Source organism: Panthera pardus, unplaced genomic scaffold, assembly GCF_024362965.1.
Source record: "Panthera pardus isolate Hobbes unplaced genomic scaffold, ASM2436296v1 HiC_scaffold_8, whole genome shotgun sequence".
In the NCBI taxonomy this organism is placed as follows: Eukaryota; Metazoa; Chordata; class Mammalia; order Carnivora; family Felidae; genus Panthera; species Panthera pardus.
Window position 1 is genome coordinate 87,953,435 of NW_026527013.1, and position 19,322 is coordinate 87,972,756.

Below are 19,322 nucleotides of genomic sequence, written 5' to 3' on the forward strand. Positions count from 1 at the left end.
TTTTTTTTTTTTTTTTTTTTGTTACAGCACTGGTAAAATATATATTCAAATGCATTACATGCAACTAGATAAAGTGTGAACATAGCTGTGCAATGAAAATAGCTGAATTTTCAGAAATATATGAAGCTTTGAAGATGGTTTTATTCTGAAATTGCAAAATTAAATGTATATATATGTGTGTATATATACATATATATACACACATATATATACACACACATACACACATACTAATCACTAGGTTGAATTATATTTTTTTTAATTTTTAATCTCTGTTGTCAGGTGTCTCAGGAAAAAAAAACTAAAAAAAATAATGCCAGTTGATATAGCAAGTTTTTCCACTTTTGTTGTGAAATCTGGGACTACCTGTGAAGATTTAATATAGATGCAAAATGCAAGGAATGTTGTCCAGCAACAGAAGTAGTGAAGCCTCAGAACCTGCTGCTCATCCCCCAGGCACCTGGAAGCCTGTAGTACTTATAGGCCCCTAAAGACGGCTCAATGACCATTAAGTGATGAATGACAATAACTTGATTTCACAAAATAAACACCTTGGATTACTTGTTCTGGTAGTTGCTCAATATTGATTAATCAACTCTGGTTAACAAACTGGTCTGATTAATGTCTTGAATAATCAATTTTAGAGTATTAAAGAAATTTAAATTCCACAGCATATGTCATAAAAACTATTAAACTGAATACATTGTATAGAGATTTAAAGGATTGTTTATTCTAATTTTCATTGTGAAAAGAGACAAATTGTTTCAAGGAAAAGAGCTGTCGCTTTTACCCTAAACTGTGTTTAGAAGATATTATTTTTCCAGTATGGACTCTTCAACATTCCAGTTCTGATCAGCTGATCAATTATTTTTAGCTTCAACTGGCTCATTTTAATCAAGTTCAACTGACTCATTATTTGAAAAGAAGAATCATACCAGTAAAGAATAAGCCACACCGGAAAAATCACTTACTGTATTCAGTGAATAACCATTGATAACCATTTTCGGGGCATCAATATGATGTGCTATGTGAGATAAGAAAAGTTGCTAGTGAGGAAAAAAAAAGAAGAAGAAAGAAAGAAAAGTTGCTAGTGTATCCCTTGTAAAGTGAAAAAAGTGCCCTCTGTTAAGAGGTTACTTTTATGTTTATAGGACTTTAGACTACTCATAACACCAAAGATTAAAGGTAAATTAGGTTAATCTATTCAGTGCCTCTGATGGGTTTCCAGTATCCAAACATAACTTTATCTGTGTTCCAGATCTAGTTTTACTGAGTAGTATTTCAAACAATTTCACACAAATTGAATCAGATTACTCAACTAGGATCAATACACTGTGATGTGCAACCCAGTTAAAAGATAAAATTACTATAATCAATTTACTTTGCTGACAGATGACCCTGGCCTGTACTGACCAATAGCCATCCGCATCTTCAGACATTCAACATTCTCATGAAATTGGTCCCTTTAAAGATAGCCTGTGTCCAAAAGGAATTAAAAACTCATGATTGGATTTCTTTGGTCAAATAGCCGGAAGCAAGCTTTTGCTTCATTGACAGTGAGTGAGGGACTTCTCAACATGTTTAGGCCAGAGGTGAAAAAAAAGGTAAGTGTGACATTATTGAATAAACTTAATTACTCTGTAGATAGATCTAATTATACTTTGACATTAAATGGTAAACTAATATTTACTGAAGACAAATCCTATCATCTTACAGTTTCTAAAGATTTATATAACCAGAAGTTGATACTTGGAATTCACTGACTTTTATCAAACTTGGAGTGTCTCTGGGATTCTACAATTTGGTAAATGTTCTCACTCATAAAAGTAAACTGCACTCTATTGCTCAGAACCTGACACTGTTACACCTGAAAATATAAGTATTTCACAATTTCATTATAAGACTTTAAGTCTTTAAAGCACTTACCACACAGTTGCCATTCCCCTGTAGTTAATTCAGTTTTTTTTTTTTTTTTTTTTTTCTGTTTCTCACCAAGGGAAAATACATGCTATTATACAAGGTTTCAGTGGAGCAGTCACTCTGCTTCCCACTGATTTATGTCAGTTAACAATGCTAATGGAGACTAGGAATTTATTGCCATGGAATCTGACCCTAAATAGCAAGTTTCAGGTTTGTAACTGGTGCTTTCAAAATAGTATTAATAAAGAGAGTAGGGGGAAAATATGCCATAATACAATGGGATTCATTCTGAAAATATATATGCAAAAAGTTTGTTTCTAATCATGGAGTTACTAAAAATGTATTGTTAAATTTCTGTAGAAATGAACCTAAAATTTATCTGATGATTCTTATGGTCCATTTTGTTCTTCAACTGATGAAATTTTTATTTTGTTTTGTTTTTTCCCATTGTATGGCAAAAACACTAAACAAATTTTTGCCAAAATTTATTTTGTACCAGATTTCCACCCTATGATACTTTTTTTTTTTTTTTTTAATGTTTATTTATTTTCGAGACAGAGAGAGACAGAGCATGAACAGGGAAGGGTCAGAGAGAGAGGGAGACACAGAATCCGAAGCAGGCTCCAGGCTCTGAGCTGTCAGCACAGAGCCCGACGCAGGGCTCGAACTCACAGACCGTGAGATCATGACCTGAGCCGAAGTCAGACGCTTAACGGACTGAGCCACCCAGGCGCCCCATGATAATTTTAAAGTTAGGTAATTTTGCATCAATATAGCCCAGAAACATTATCGAATGTTTTGGGAGTTTTAGGCATGGTTTGAAAATACATCTTTGTTCTAAAAAGTCAATGGACAGAAAAGAGTTATGATTCACTTCTAGACATTGTTTACCTAATCATTAGCCTTACCTGAATGTATTAATCAACTTTTGATTGAAAAGGAGATTTTGTTTAAATTAATATACCTCAAATTATTACTTTTTAATAACGCACTCTCATGGTGGATGTTCAGGTTTTTTAGTCATTTATTAGAGATTAACTTTATCTTGACAGTGACTCTAAAAACTTCCCTCAGTTCTTAGTTTACTCAGTAAGTTAACGGTCTACAAGGAAATTCAGGGCTAAAATTAAAAACATTTACCTGTTCCAATAAACATAACATCATACTGGCCATCTTCTGCATCCACTCGATCTACCACAATTTGTGTAAACTGATAATTGACATCTGTTTTGATCATTATTGGGCGGTTATTAATAGGAAACACTGGATTATACATAGCTGGATGACTTCTTGCAAATGTTATAACATCATCAGGAAGGTCTTTTGTAGAGTCAAATCCACCAAATGTTTTACTGGGACACTATTAAGATAAAGAGAAGAATAACTTTTGATTAAAATATAGTGAATGTAATTACAAATTATATAATAATTTGTAACCTCAATGGTCATAAACTAAATCTAACCTGTCATTATTTCTTTAAAATTAAGTAACTGATAAACTAAAAAATAATATTACTTAAATTAATAGATGTAATATAGAGTATTTTTTTCCTAAACGTAATTAAAGTCTCAATGGGATTTAGTTGTGCCACCATTTTTTACCTAAAACTACAAATGCATCTAATGAATTCAGTGTATGGGAGTCTGATGCTCTTTTAGTGGCAACTAATATATTCTACTGATAGGATAAAGTATTTGGAATAAGAAATGGAATATGTTACAACTAAATCCAATTAATAATCAGATTAGAGAATCTCAGAAAAATTTTCTTGGATAAATTTTCCTCCCAGGGCATCATGCTAAAATGCAAAGGCTCTTGTTAAGCTAAGAGACAACATAAACTATTCTTTTCTTCTGTAAGTTTATTTATTTTGAGAAAGAGAGAGGGGGAGCACATGCGTGCATTGGGGAGGAGCAGAGAGAAAGGGAGAGAGAGAATCCCAAACAGGCTTCACACTGTCAGCACAGAGCCCAAGGCGGGACTCAAACCCATGAGTCGTGAGATCATGACCTGAGCTGAAATCAAGAGTTTGACGCTTAACCGACTGACCCACCCAGTCACCCCTCTAACATAACCCTGAAAAAGCAACACAAAAAGTACCAACAGTACTCTCTCATTAAAAATTAATTACAAGGGTAAGGAAAGGTGTTATTCAAAGCGTTTGATAATCTGGGGGTGCCTGGGTGGCTCAGACGGTTAAGTGTCCAACTCGGCTCCAATCGTGCTTTCATGTTTCTTGAGTTCGAGCCCCACACTGGGCTCTGTGCTGACAGTGTGGAGCCTGCTTGGGTTCCTCCCTCTTGTCCTTTCTCTGTGCCTCCCATGTTCATGCTCAATCTCTCACAAAATAAATAAATAAACTTAAAAACGAAAAGTGTTTAACGATCTGCATGGCAATGAAACTGACCAAGTGGACAAGCTGAACAGATGATGGCTACAGAGAGTCAGAAATGAAGCACTGTGGTACACTGGCATAATATCACCTCTGAATTATAAACACTCCATATAAGGCAATAAAACAAAAATGAGAAAATTCAGATTCCACTGTGTCTCTTTTCACTGCATTTAATTATGTGATAAAAGCATTCAAAGTAAAACATCTCCAGCCTCTTGCTTTTTGTCTTATGCCTAAGTAATTTTTGTCATTTAATGTAAGAGCTTGGGAGCTGAACTATAATTAATAGAAGTTCTTGATCTTATAAGAGGCTTAGGAGAAATCAATGGTCTTTGCCATTACCTTGATACAGATCATAAATAATTCATGAGAAATGAAATAAATAAACTTGCTATGAAACGGGAAGAGCATCTATCTTGGAATATATATGCATGTATATATATGTGTGTGTGTGTATATACAGACACACACAATTATACACTAATACAACAAAGGATTTAAAGGATTACTTTTTAAGTAAATTATAAAGCTACTTATTTAATATGTTTCACTTAGTATGTTTTTCTCCAGTAGTGTTGACAAAATGGCTATTCTCAGCTGCCACTTGATAGAATTAGTGAACTCATTCAAATGAATTTTAGTCATGGAGTTAGGTGTTTTGCCCTTCTGCTGGCCACTCCCTGATTCCTAGATTAGGCAATGCTTTCTGCTTCTGTCTTTAACAGTTGGTGCATACTGCTGACTTTTTATGCCATGTTTTAACAATTCTGAATAATGAGTGAGAACACCAGCTCTAGAACCAAACTGCCTCAACTGAGTCCTGCTTCCTCTCTTTGCCTCAGAGCCCTCATCTGTGAAATGGGAGCAATAGCTGTGCTACTGAATACAATATATATAAATATAAATTTCTTAGAACAGGGTCTGGCACACAATAATTTCCAATGGCTATCCTTAATTGCAGATATACTGAGTACAAATTCAGATCAAAACCTTTGTATCTCCAAATGGCAGTACACCATCTAGCATGCTGAAGGAACTGCACCAAAGCTGTCGAAGTGAAACCTAGAGGCAGGTCCTACTTAGAATACACTGGCCTTAATGAGCCATAGGGTTAGAAAACTCATCACCAACAAAGTAGAAGCAGTCTGCCATTAAGAGATGGAGTAAATATCTTGCGCTTTTTCGTAAAACCCATTTTACTTCATATAATCAATATTTCGTCTTATTGGTTCATTCTTCTGGAAGCCTACACAGGTTTTGTACCCACAAGAACCACCAGCTAAAGTTAATATTTATAAAATGCAAAATTTTCAATTTTCCCATAAAGAACTTCAAAAACAGAGAAAAATAAGATTAAAATCCTCATATTGAATAAAATGTATAAAACATAACTTAGTTCAATTTAACAGAATAAACCAAACTGAAAGTAAAATTACAGCAATGGCTAAACTTCAAACACAAGTTTTTGCATCACGGGAAATTATTTCCTTAAAGATTCTTAGGATTAGAGCAGTTGCACTTGGGTGCAGGTATTGTACAACCTCTGCCATCACTGCTAACTTCACTCACTTCCTACCGTATTTTTTTTTCGCCCTACTTTAAATTGCAGATTCAAAGCTGGTTTTATTTTGAGTTCTCTCCAATTTTTTTTCAAGCCTGAATGTGCCCCAGGGTTGCTGGAGGGAAAAAGGAGCGGTCAGCGAAAGTAGACAGTGTCTGTTAAAATATCTAGGCCCTGTTCTATGAGATTTTCCTGCATATCTCTCTTACCTACTTGAGGGGTGTGTCCCATTCCCATGGGAAAATAGTACTGATTTAAAACTTTTCGTCCTCCTATTTAATGGGCAATCCTTGAAGCCTTCATTCTAGCTAGGGAGAACAAGTTCAGATGAATCTTAATTCTTTCAATTCTCTATGAAAGTCACTTTTGGAAAAGAAAACAAATAAGTCTACCCATTTAGTTTCTATTTCTCAAAAATTATGGTTATTAATAACTGGTAAGCACTGAGCTTAACCACTAATGTCTCTAAAGAACATGCTTTTAAATGCAGAATTCCACGATATCATAGAATATCCCTGCTTTGTTTTGTTTATAGTCAAGGTACCTTTGTTTTACATTATCTATACTTAACACCTGCTTGTAGCAGCTTTTCATAAACCTTCAGGAGAAATTTATTCATCTGGTATTTTAAAAACCTAGACCACTTACAGTTCCTGGTCGTGGGTAGGGGACTCTTCCTTGGTAAGGCACCCACTGATAGTTGGGACCATCCCTGTGAGCGTATGGACCAAGGAACACCCTTCTCACATCACTCATACTATACATGCACACAGCTGACCCCTTGAAGATGTTACTAAAAAAGAGAGACAGAAAAAAAAAAAGATTTTCATCTTCATACAGTGGCAAGACAACTATTCTTAAGTTGTTCCAGGTTATTAATGTTATTAGATGTCAATTATCAAAACTTGAACATAAATTCAACCTCAAATAGTGCTTGTGTTATTTTTTAGTCATGTGTATATATTTTGGCAATACACAAGAGAACATATTATGATTGCTCAAAATAGAAGCAGAGCTGAAACCATCATTAATACTCATAGTATATATATTTATATCACATATACACAACATATGATATGAAGTACACACATTAATATACATAAACTTCAGTGGGAAAACATCTACGTGATCTTCTAAAAAGCAATATTTAATTTTGATATCAATAGAAATAAAAACATAAACTTTGGTACTATGTTAAGCCTCCATCATGAATACTGAAACCAGAGAACTTTTAAGCAAGCAAAAATGTTTAAGAAGTCATTTTAGGAGCTGACTGGTGCAGAAAATGAATAGTTAATGTCAAATGATATGTCACATTATATTATTTTTAACTCCCAAATGACCAAAAGCATTAGAGCAAGTAACTGAGTGTGATTTGTGTGAAGGCATTTAAAATAATCTCTTCCTAACTCAGAAAATTGTTTTAAGTTAGTAGCTGTTACATCCTACTCAAAGTGGAATATTATGGCAATTATCCCCATCATTTTGCTTGACAAAAATCAGGTACTTGAAATAAACTGGAAGTTTGCCATGAGCTGCCACAATTTTCCATTTTATTGTGCTTATATAAATACGGCTTGAGAGATGTATTTATACAAAGATATAAAACAGTCATGCACACTTAAAATATGGAATGCTTATCTTTTAACCAATCTTTCACCATAGAAAATTACATATACAACATATCAAATGAAAAACATGTGTTTATAAGAGTCTATTACTGGAACCTGCTCCACATAGACAATGTCTGGTAGAATGCAAGCTTCGTGAGGGAAGAAAGAGGCCCAGTTGCTTTTCTGTAACATCAGTTGCTTATTTCATGGTACCTAACACATAGTTAGTCTCAGTAAATATTTACAGAATTTAATAATGGTATTTTCATAATAGAAGAAAAAGTAGTCTCCATCCTAATCTTACTGATTCGGAAACTATGGAGGCGGGGCCTAGCATGATCTCTAGGTGGTTCACATGGATGCTCAGATGGATGTCTGAGAACCATTGCCCTAAGTAATGAGGAGTCAGAAGAAATGGATTAATGTCTGTTTAATTTTAACAACTCCAGGTAATATAAATTTTATACCGAATGTGATAGTCAAGAGATAATTGCTGCTTGATTGACAGCAAGTGTCTTGGGAAGATGGGGAATGGAGGAGGGTGAAGAGAAGAGGAAGGAGGAGACAAAGAGGGGAGGGAGAGAATGAAGGAGGAAGAAGGAAAAGAGAAAGGAAAGAGTGTTGCCACTGTAGTTTATAGCACTACAAAGTCTGATCAAAGCTCAGATTTCAGCTTTTCAGAATATTCTACATTTCATTTAAATTTTAAGTCAGAGCTATACTGAGGCTATGATACATTTTTCATCATTCAATTTACAGTGATGACATTTCTGCTAAAATTTATTTTTTTAAACTATTTACGTCATAACATCAGCCACCCAAGAATCTACAACAGCTCAAAGGTTAAGCCAATGTTCTTTCAAAAATGTATTTTCCAAATTATGGATTCCTGAAAAGCACCTAAAGGACATGAAGTTTCTTTGATAGTAAGATAGTAAAAAGTTGTTTACCTGGAAGTTGTAAACACTCCATAGACAATTGGATTTTTAGGATCTTTAGAATTCATAAGGAATACATCCTCTGTTTGAAAACAAAATTAGGAAAAGTTGCATTTTGGTGGTTATGACAAAGTCTGAACAAATATTCTCTATCCAGTATCATGAGTTACTTACGCAATTCATCAAAATGAGTGTCGATGCCATTTGGACCTGGCACTGAGCAAATGAGTCGAGCTTTCAGGAATGTTGTCCACTTATTCACCAGACTTCTGTGACCCCCGAAGTCATTCTGAAAGGAGAGAACACTGATTTTAGGAAATGTGCATGTGAATGATAATTTCAAATATTTCTCTTGAAACAGAGAAACAATTTCCTCATTTTTCAAAATGCAAGTAATTATACCACAGATACAAGTAATTATGCTTTTTTTTATTGTTGGTCAAATCTATTCACTCAAACTTTATTCACAGAATGACTTACAACATACAAAGAACACACTGGCACATAATAGGCACTTAACGAATATTTATTGAAGGAAGAATAAATGCACAGCTTATAACACATACTGAAAATAGATCCTAGAGAAAAACAAACCAGCATCAAATATTTTATAAGCTTAAACAGTTGAAACAATTTCAATTTTACAAACAGTATATTGAAAAAAATATTTGCACCAGCCTTAATAAAAAAAATCATTCTAGAGAAAACATTTTGAAAACATACCTCCTCACTGAAAATGAAACTAAATTTTAACTTAAGCAATAAGTTCTGTTATGATTGTATGTATTTGAGGGTAATTTAGGCTCTTTTAAAATAATATTTAGGTGCATGGGTTTGAAGGAACATCCGTGTTCCTTCAAACACATAACAATGATTTATATTTTGTTGATATAATTCTACATACTATAAAGATTTTTCTAACCCTGTAAGTAGTGCTTTTAAATATGATTTACATTTTTTTGGAGAACAGATTCTCACATATTTCACATATTTTTGTATGTTTCCAGATTGTTAAAACCTTTAATTTTCCAGTAACTTAATATACTAGCGATAAATAATTACATCATGATTGAGGTAGAAAAGATGCTAACCAATCCCCCCAGGAGAGATTTTCAAAAATTTCGTATCTTCTTTGAAAAAGACAATTCCATTGAAGATAATTACTGGATCTAGCTTTGTGATTTTTCTTGAGATGAAAGGTGCTTGAATACATAAGAGCAGTTAGCTTGATTCATACTGCATATACACTGCACTATATACAGTGTAGTGGGAAAGAATGGTACTGTTATCATATCTTTACACTGATACTAATTAATCCACAAACATTTATTGAGTAATTTTTATTCTATGTATCTGACATTATAATGCAATATCATATCCAGTTTTGTGTTACAGTGTTAATGAATTACCTCAAAGTTCAGATGCTCAAAACTATATGTATGTGTTCATATATATGTACATAGGATGTTATAATCAATTTATAAAATCAAGCTTTAATGATTTTCTCTTTTATATCAATAATTTAGCTATCCCAACAACAAATATCCATTCACTCTTACATATTTTAGGAAACTGTTGTGTGAAAATACAAAAAAATGTGTTCTCCCAGGTAACATGAAAAAATTGTATTTCTTGGGGCACCTGGGTGGCTCAGTCAGTTAAGCATCTGACTTCTGCTCCAGTCATGATCTCTCGGTTCACGAGTTCAAGCCCTGTGTCAGGCTATGTGCTGACAGCTCAGAGCCTGGAGCCTGTTTGGGATTCTGTGTCTTCTATCTTTCTGCCCCTCCCCCACTTGAGCTCTGTCTGTCTGTCTCTCTCTCAAAGATAAATATTTTTTAAAAATTTATTTCTTTAAAATTTCAAAGGATGATCATTTAATGTAAACGTGAAATAATGTGTCACAATTTCTACCCGCATGTTTACCTACGAAGAGTTACCAATAAACAAGTATGTTTTCAAATCCTTCTTTACCATTTAAATATTTATAATGATCAGTCAAGATTTTTAGCCATAGTTTTCATTATACTTGCATATAGGTGAAGAAGAAAAAGAAAACCATGATTGGACAATAATATCCTCCTCAATTGTTTTTTTTCTTTACCTCACCTTGCATATCTGACCTATTCTAGCATGAGTGGCTTTTCCGGTGTGTTCTCCATCAATCGCATTTTCGCGGAAGAAAAAATATACTTTGTCATCTTCAGGGTTGTCACTTTCTGGGATGAGGTGGGCACTAATGAACCTTGGATCTGAGAGACAAATTACAGCACATATATTAATTCACAGTTAGATAGATAATACCATTCATTACAGTCCACTTTCACTTTCTCCTCACTTGCATTTGATATATTTCAAGAACTAATCTTTCCTTAGTTCACAGTTTTCAGAATATGTGAACTGTTCTTTATGTATTTTAAAGTAAGTTACAAATCACCTTATACCTCAAAACAATTCTTTATTTTTCTCTTTTTTTGGAAAGTTAGGAGTAGGTGCAGAAATCCTCAGTGTGACCACATAGTGCAAATGCATTACAGGATATTAAAATATTTTGCAAACTGGAAATGCTTTCAAATATTGCTTATTGCCATCATCACTATCATTCTTCCTTCCAAGCATAAGATAGTTTTAAGTCAAAGTACCAAATGGTCTGTTCTAGTTTCCAGCAAAGACTGGATGGGAGGGGAGAAATGAGATCCAGATTCAACAACAAAACAGCAAATCCTCTCATGTTCTTATCCACGTCAGTAAATAACAACATTATTTACTGGGTACTCAAGTCACCTCGGTATTCTGGAGCCACCCTTGAGTCATCTCTTTCTCTCCAGCCCACATTCTATCAGCACATCCATCACCTTTTCTTACCACATCCTCCACGACCGGCGTCTCCCAGATCACCATGACCAGCGATGAATTGCTAACAGTCTCCCTGTTTCTACCTTACCACCACCAATTGTGTTCTGTTTCTCCACACTAGTCAGAGTGATCCTATGGCAGGTCACTTCCCTCTCTAACCCCTCATCCATCTTTCCAAATTATTCACAATAAAATATAAAATCTTTCCCGTGACCAGATACCATTTATGATTTGGTCCCTGCTACCTCACAAGCCTTTTCTTCTACCTACTCTCCTGACCTAACTTACTCCTAGCCCGCCATACCATCCCCATAGTAGCCCCTTCCTGGCTTTCAAACAAGTACTCTCATTCCTGCCTCAGATCTTCCTCTCTGTGTACTTTCTCACCTCATATATTATAATGAATGACTGGATTCCTACTTTTACTCAGGTCTTTGTTCAAATATTGCATTATCAGAAAGATCTTTGTTGACTACCCTATTTAAAGCACTTGAAATCCTTTTAGTTCTTAATTTTCATGTGTTATTTTTCTTCCTAACATTATTAAACACCTGTGATCTCTCAGTCTTTCTTTCTCTGTTTCTAATCTTCATTTGTTTATTGTCTGTTTCTCTCCCCACCCCAAAGGAATATGAGTTCCCAGGACCTGGCATGTTTTGTTTGGTGCTGTGATCCTAAAGGTTAAAACACAGTTGACATTCAATGAGTATTTGTGCAAGAAGGGAAAGAGAGAAGAAAGAAAAAACAAAAAGAGAGAGAGACTGCCTAGATTATGCAGAATGTATATTAGCAATGATTAGAGCCTCATTTAAAAAAAATAATTTTTGTAAATACCTGGGTTGATGCGGTTGTGACTCATACAGACATATAAAAGTATGTAGTAGCTTCATTGGTTTTAAGATGTAATATAGTAAGAAGCTGAGTTTATCTTACTGAAAGCATTTAGGACATTGCAGGTATTTAAATTCTCACAATAAGCTACCTTTACTCCCATGGCATATCATGTTATCAAGTCAGCAATGAAATATGTGCACATAGATCAGTACCAAACCTGAGATATCAGGGAAGAGGTCAGAACCCTGAAACTAGCTTTATCCATGTTATTTAGTCCTAATCTTTATACCTGTGCATAATCACCATTATCATGTGTTCTATGCTTGTAACCTTCTTTTAACATTTGCTCTCAGACCATGCACAGTCAGGGCTACACTCCACTATCCTTCTCAGGCAAATTATACAGACTCTGTTAGTAAAGTTAAAAGTATAATTCATTACCTATTCATATTTCAAGTCCAGTGTGCCAGTGGAATAAGAGTAGGGAAATAACTTTTAAAAGTTGGACTCACTCAGTACCAGAGCTTTATAAGATACATAAAATAATACATTACTTTCCTATAATTGTTACAAAGCTGGTTTTTCTTCATCAATTTCTACCTGTTCATATACATAGATATGTTTGTATATTTCTGCTTGCATCTCATGAGTATCAGTGAGCAGAATAAATAATGTGACATGGTAGGAATTGGTATGTTACAAATCAAACAATTACTATCCCAATGATGAAGTTAGATTCCTGGAAATGCAGTGTTGTAAGCGTGTTTGTGTGTGCACACACAGTTAGTTACATATAGTTTGTGTGTGCACACAAACCTACATGTCGAAGAATTCAGTTCAGTCACTTGCAATTGTTGTGACTTTTTGGTAAGTCTCAGATCTCAGATGACTAATTTTCACACTAGGTTTATTTCAAATTGGATTCTATTCACCTTTTCCGTCATAAATAGTTCATATAAAAACAAATATTTTCAACTTGAATAATGCATTGAAACAACTTAGCAAAATATTAGTAAATGCATTATATTATTATCATTAAGACAGTGAAGGGAAGCCTCAATCACATACTACATTTGGAGGTCTCATTATAACCCAGCTACAAAATTAGAATAAAAAAAAAAAACACACATTCTTTTGCTTTAAAACTAGAGCAATGGAGGAGAAGTTGGTCTAATATTACCTTCCCAATTACAGTAATTGTTCACAGAAACACTTGCATAACTTAAAGAATTTCAGGTAATTAAATCTAGCTATGGTATTTGCTCACAAATACATGTAAGACATGACGTAGAAAACAAAATGTGTAATATTATGTCTCTTATTCTCAGAAAGCTATAATTAGGCAAAAGTCACGTTAGAAGCACAAAAATGACAATAAAGCAAACAGTATTTTACATGTACAGATATTCTCTTAGCTTGGTGTTTGGGCATGACAGAAGGCTCTATCAAGCACGTGTTTCCCTCTCTAAAATATGTCAAGAAAATTATCATTTTATCAATGTGGACTCTACTGGGAAATCATTCAAACAAGTTACCATGCACATTGTTGAAAGAGCCTTCGATCCTAGTCTCTCTTTCAATATCTGGTATTACAGCATGGAGGACTTTGTAGGTGAATAACAGTCTGACACAGCTTCAGAAACAGACAAAAAATAAACTACGCATGGAAAAAAAAGTACACATTTATTAAACTAAAAAAGAATATCAAAGAAAAACAATGTCAGTCAAATGTAACTTGTCTTTAAGACATTTAGGATACAATCAACTTGGAAAAACATTCTTTCCTATCTCAAAATAAAATAGGTTTCTAGTTAAACTCTTTCAAAAAATTAAAAGGAGTTCTACTATTTTAAATTTAGCAAATCTTGTCTGCGGTCAAAACCTTTTCTATGTATTTTCTACTTCTTCAATCCTTCAAATGTTGCTTTCCCCTTCCTTACTACATTTGGTCCTCTTACTCCTCCTCTTCTTTTCTCAATCTATTCCTCTCTGCCCTGGTGAATTCTCCTCTTCTTCCAAACCAAACATTCTAATCAATCATTCTAATTGTCTGCCCTGCTACCCTAGAACCTCTTGGCCTCCCGAACCTCCATTGCACCTGTCTTATATAATCCCAGAACTTTTTTTCCTGTGCCCCTATATCTAAGCAAGGATGATGAAAACCATATAATTTAGTAAATGGATTTTCTACTTGTTAACTCAGGCTATGTATCCTAAAAAAGAATCATTGTTGTTACAGATTTATTAACAGAAACTCTTTAAAATCATTCCGATTGTCTTCAAATCAACTAATGTAGCATCTCATTTTATTCTTCAAAGATGGAATTATTTGCTATACTGATACAACCAAAACCATTTAAAGAGAAGGTCCTCCTTTTTCTCCTCTCAATTTTTCTTTTCTTTCTTTCTGTGGAAAAATGATCTCTCTTTATTTGTAAGTCTAAAGCCTCTATTTGCTCTCAATCCAATAATCTACAAAATATTTCTCCAATAAAAATCTCTATTCTTCATGCAATCACTCACCATCTATCTATATTTCATTCATCATATTTTTCCTAGACATGTACTCTGTGCTCTAGATTGTGGAAAACAAGGGGATGTTATGATGAAATGTATTCTGTCTGTGAGGGAATACCAACAATTAAACAGAACAATTATTACACCACACAAAAAAAGGACAAGAGTAAGAGTCTGGAAAAAATGCAGTTGGAAATAGAAGAGAAAATTCAGTTTGCCTTAAAGAAATTAGGAAAAGTTTTTCTCAGAAGACATGACCTATAACTCAAGGCCTAAAGAATAACCTGGAATGTCCCAGGTGGAAGTAACACATGCAAGGTAAGAGAAACGACATTACTGTGGACTCAGAGAGTAGTCAATGAAGAGACAGGTGGTCAAAGATGACGACAAGAAAGTTAAGCAGAGGCCAGAATAAGAAGGAAGTGTTGTTCAGGAGCATATTGTCCTCATGGCGATGAGGGAAACCAATGAAGTATTTTAAACCTAGTAATGACATTATCAGATTACTATGTTAAGATCACTATGATTGCTACAGGAAAAAAAAATTATAATGAGGCAATAATGAAGGCAGGAAGACCACTCTAGAGGCTAGTGAGAAGGGTTGGTGATTTGGACCAGTATGATAGAGAAGGTGGCATATGCAAGGATTATGTGAAAACAGAACTGCTGGATTATGGTCATTGATGAGATGTTCAAGGTAGGGAGTAGTAAGAAAAATCATGGAAATACTAAGGAAATGTCTGATTTAAATATTGGTTGGATAGGAATCATTTACTGAAATAGGAACACTTGAGGAAAGATAGATATGGAAGTCGGGGGAGGAAGATAAGCTCAGTTTCGTGCAGCTTTGAAGTGAGATGCTTGGGAATTTGTCCCACAGGTCAGGGAATACAGAAGCTCAGGAAAGAAATGGGACTAGAGCTGAAGTTATTTGAGATTGACAGCAGGGTATAGAGTACGAAGAGAAAAGAAGACAGAATCTAATACAAGGAGAAAAGTGATGAAAAACAGGAAGAAATCCAGCAACTGGGGAGTTGCAAAAATGAAGAAAAGAAGTCAATTCTTCTTTGGGTTCTCAATCTTTCCCTTTATAATGACTCCGTGTCAAATATTTATTTTTTAAATATTTTTATTCTACCAAAGAAAACAAAAAGAATTCCACTTACACTCTATACTCTAGAATCCACTGTTTCTTGCACCCATTTAGCCATAGGACTTTTTGAAAGAGTGAGAGGGGACTCAGACTCAGACTCCCTGCCCTATTTATCAGTCGCTTTCCAACTCCATTACTACGTAGCTTTTGGTGTTTCACCTTTGAGAGTGTTCTACTGATAATCAACAGAAACCATCAAATCTACACACAGATTTTGATGCTCACGCTTTTTCGGTTGTCTGCTTGTCTGCTGCCATTGGCACAACAAAATCTTCATGCCCTTCATATAATTTTCATTGTTTCTCTGGCATGTGCCTTCTGTGACTCTGAACCTGAATTGTTAAGTATAGAGCCTTCACTATTTCCTTTACCACTTTCTTTTCCTACATCTGTAAATATAGATGCTTCCTAAATTATTTTCTTTTTGAGCACCTTTTATTCCCCCCACTCCTATAAATGAAGGCATCTCCTAACATTTCTTCTACTAATTCAATATTCTAAATTTTGTTATATTTTTAGAATTTTTTTCTTTTGGAATTGATTCACTTTTAGACCCTCAGGTATCTCCAAACTACATCACCTTTATTTTCCTCCTAGATCCAACCTTGCATTTCAAACTTTTGGCTCAAATTTTCTACCTAAGTATCTCATTGCAGTTTTAATTCATCATGACTAGCAAGGAACTCATCTACTTTTCTTTGAAAACTGCTTCTGCTCCAATCTTTCCGCTTTAGCTAATGCCAATATCCACACCTACGTATAAAATGGTATTTTACCTTAAACTGCTTCCATTTCCTGCAGGACTGCCATCATTTCACTTCTTTCCCTGTTTTCTAGTCTTAATGTTGCTTGTACAATTCATGTTTTGCTTGTTTTTTTTTTCTTTTTGACTTTAGAGTTATATTTTCAAGTCATCTAATAAGTCTTCTATATATTATCTATTTCTTCCAAGCTATCCATACAGTGCTACAGAAAGAAGTACTAATGCATTTATACTATATAATTTCCAGACCATATTTCAGGTGTCATAAGATATGATAAAGTAGCATAAACTAAGATTGGCATGCAGAAAGGACAGGAAGGCTGATGTTACTCTGAGCCAGTAACAACTCTAAAAGTAGATACTGCATTCGTCAACACATATAGTTGAGATGAGCTATGGTTTTGACTCAAAGCTCTCTAGCACTAGAGGAAAATGGGAAATCTTGTCAGTTACACTATTTACAGTGTCCCTAACACCAAAAATAAATTAAGAGCAGTAAGTGTCATCCACAAACTTTGACTTACATTTCCGGCAGAATTGACCACTGTTCCTCTTCTTTAATCCCTTAGTAAATCAAGAAAACACCCCATCTACTATCTTCAAACACATTTAGTTCACATAACATGAAAGAAAGTTTGCTTTTATCACTTTTGTGACATTTAATCCTTTTCCTATTATCTTCATTTTCCTATTTGTTATGACAGGCATTTGTCCTGTATCTCTCCCTCTCTTGCCTTCAGCTTCTACATATAACAAAGTATTTCCCTAAGCATATTTTGAATCTGTCTCACCGCAACTACGCAAATGTAGACCCTTATCTCTTCTCTCTTGGCAGCCACATTCAATCTGTTTTCTCTGCCTCTGGCCTCACCTTTTCCAAACCATCTTGTACTGTCTATCGCCTTTTTAACACACAAACCATTCCCTGGCACCTAGTGCATATTTCTCAATTAGAATCCAGAAAACTCTACTTTTAATCACTTGTTTTCTTTCCCCTCTCTTCTGGTAAGCTGACTTCCCTATTTTTTCCCAATTATTTCTTCTGGGCTAAGCATAATTTCTGAAACAGAACATGGTTCCTAAATGAGTGAATAGATTAATAAATGAATGAATTTCCTAAACTAAAATATGTAAGTTTGTGGGTTTCTTTTTTTTTTTTTAGAAGAAAGAGTCACATTTTCTTGCTTTTTGGCAGTTCATTAGAGTTACTGGGATGAACAGAACTCATCATAGCCCTAACAGGGTTTACGTTCCCAGTTAAAGAAATGCTTAGACATGCTCCTTTAAATTGCAACTATTTCTAAGAGTTATTACAAAATAATAGGTTCTCAAAATGTTCTCCTGAAATTTCATGAATGTTATTTTAATATGGAAAAAAACTTTTCTGCTTTTGATCACATCCTTTTGTGCTAGATAATTAATACAGTAAAATTAATGATCTGTTTATAATTTTTCAAAATTAGATTCTACCAATAGGATTAAAATAACAGAAAACATGTCTCTCTACTTTATGAAGCTAAAAACAATGCATATGTTGGAGGTCAGAGATTACCACTGTCCTGAAAAACTACAAGCAATTCAATAACTTGCCTTGTCATCAAAAACTCCCCGTGGAAAACCTTTACCCAAATTCATTCATATTGACCTATTTTATTAGGTCTCCTTGAGAACCAAAGAAAGTTCATGGTATTCACAAAGGAAGCCTTTCTACTTCCAGTTACTACCATCAAATGAGTAGCAGAAATGAAAAACTGAAACCCACTAGTTACTTTTGCTCCTCAAACTTGTGTTCTGTAACCCATTAAAGTAGAGAATGTCTATTTCCAGTCTCCAGATATAAGTTCCTGATTTCAATATGGCCAAGTCCATTGAACTAATAGACACACATATACAGATCTTTTACTAATGTCAACAATTACAATGTCCCTAGATACCTTTCCACATTGCAATGTTCTCTACTCTGTAAAGTTCACAAAATCCCAACTGACCATGATCTAACAAAATCTTTGAGCTTGTACTATTGAAAATATTTCATACAATATGAAGCAGGAAATGGATGTGAATGTGTATTAAAAGCTGAACATCAAAAGAAAGTGGCAAGATCCATTTAAGCAGGATCAAAGTGCATTAGTCTTGCCAGCACAGAACTGCAATGTAAACACTATGAAAGGTAAATAGACTTGGAAAGGATTCTCTCATCTGGATGGTTTAAATGGCATGCCTCTGGGGAAGAAACTTTGTCTTTACAGGTACTGTGGTACTTTTGCAATGCCCTGTGCACATGGTAGAAGCTGAACAAATAATCATATTTAATAATCTTGGGCCAATGCTATCATGTGAAGCATGGCATCTTTAGTCATGATAACAGCAATAAACACTGAGTAAATACACCTCTTTTCTTCCCCCCTTTATCTCCTTTACCACCCCCTTGACATTCTTCCACACCTCATCCCACAGATGGCATTTCTTGCAAAATTCACGTTTGGGCACCACCTGCCACTTGTAACAGTATCACTCTGTCGAAATATTTTTAGCAGCTGCAAATTAAACTGTCCTTCAGGTGCAATCTCACACTTAATGAAAATGACACCTTGGCACAGGACACCCAGCTGCCTTTATGATTCATTTGGCAGCCTGAGCTTATTTAAATAATGAACACATTTTGCCGCTCTCAGCATTAGGATCCATCTAAATCTCTAGTACAGAAACATTTTGACCAGCCTTTGGCTGGACCTATCCTCTCCACCAATAAGCTCTCAAGGAACGAGAAC

At 34.7% G+C, this 19,322-nt stretch overlaps 1 protein-coding gene across 5 annotated transcripts in view; it reads right to left on the bottom strand.

Moving 5' to 3' along the window:
* SEMA3A (semaphorin 3A) overlaps window positions 1-19,322 on the bottom strand; it is a 463,579-nt gene that overhangs the window by 36,731 nt on the left and 407,526 nt on the right. For all 5 annotated transcript variants that reach the window (XM_019451313.2, XM_019451314.2, XM_019451315.2 and 2 more), the window contains 5 exons: window positions 10,538-10,680; window positions 8,603-8,717; window positions 8,441-8,510; window positions 6,526-6,670; window positions 3,061-3,280 (listed from right to left, as the gene is read on the bottom strand). In XM_019451313.2, coding sequence (XP_019306858.2) covers window positions 3,061-3,280; window positions 6,526-6,670; window positions 8,441-8,510; window positions 8,603-8,717; window positions 10,538-10,680 — 693 coding nt within the window. The remainder of the gene's footprint in view (window positions 1-3,060; window positions 3,281-6,525; window positions 6,671-8,440; window positions 8,511-8,602; window positions 8,718-10,537; window positions 10,681-19,322) is intronic.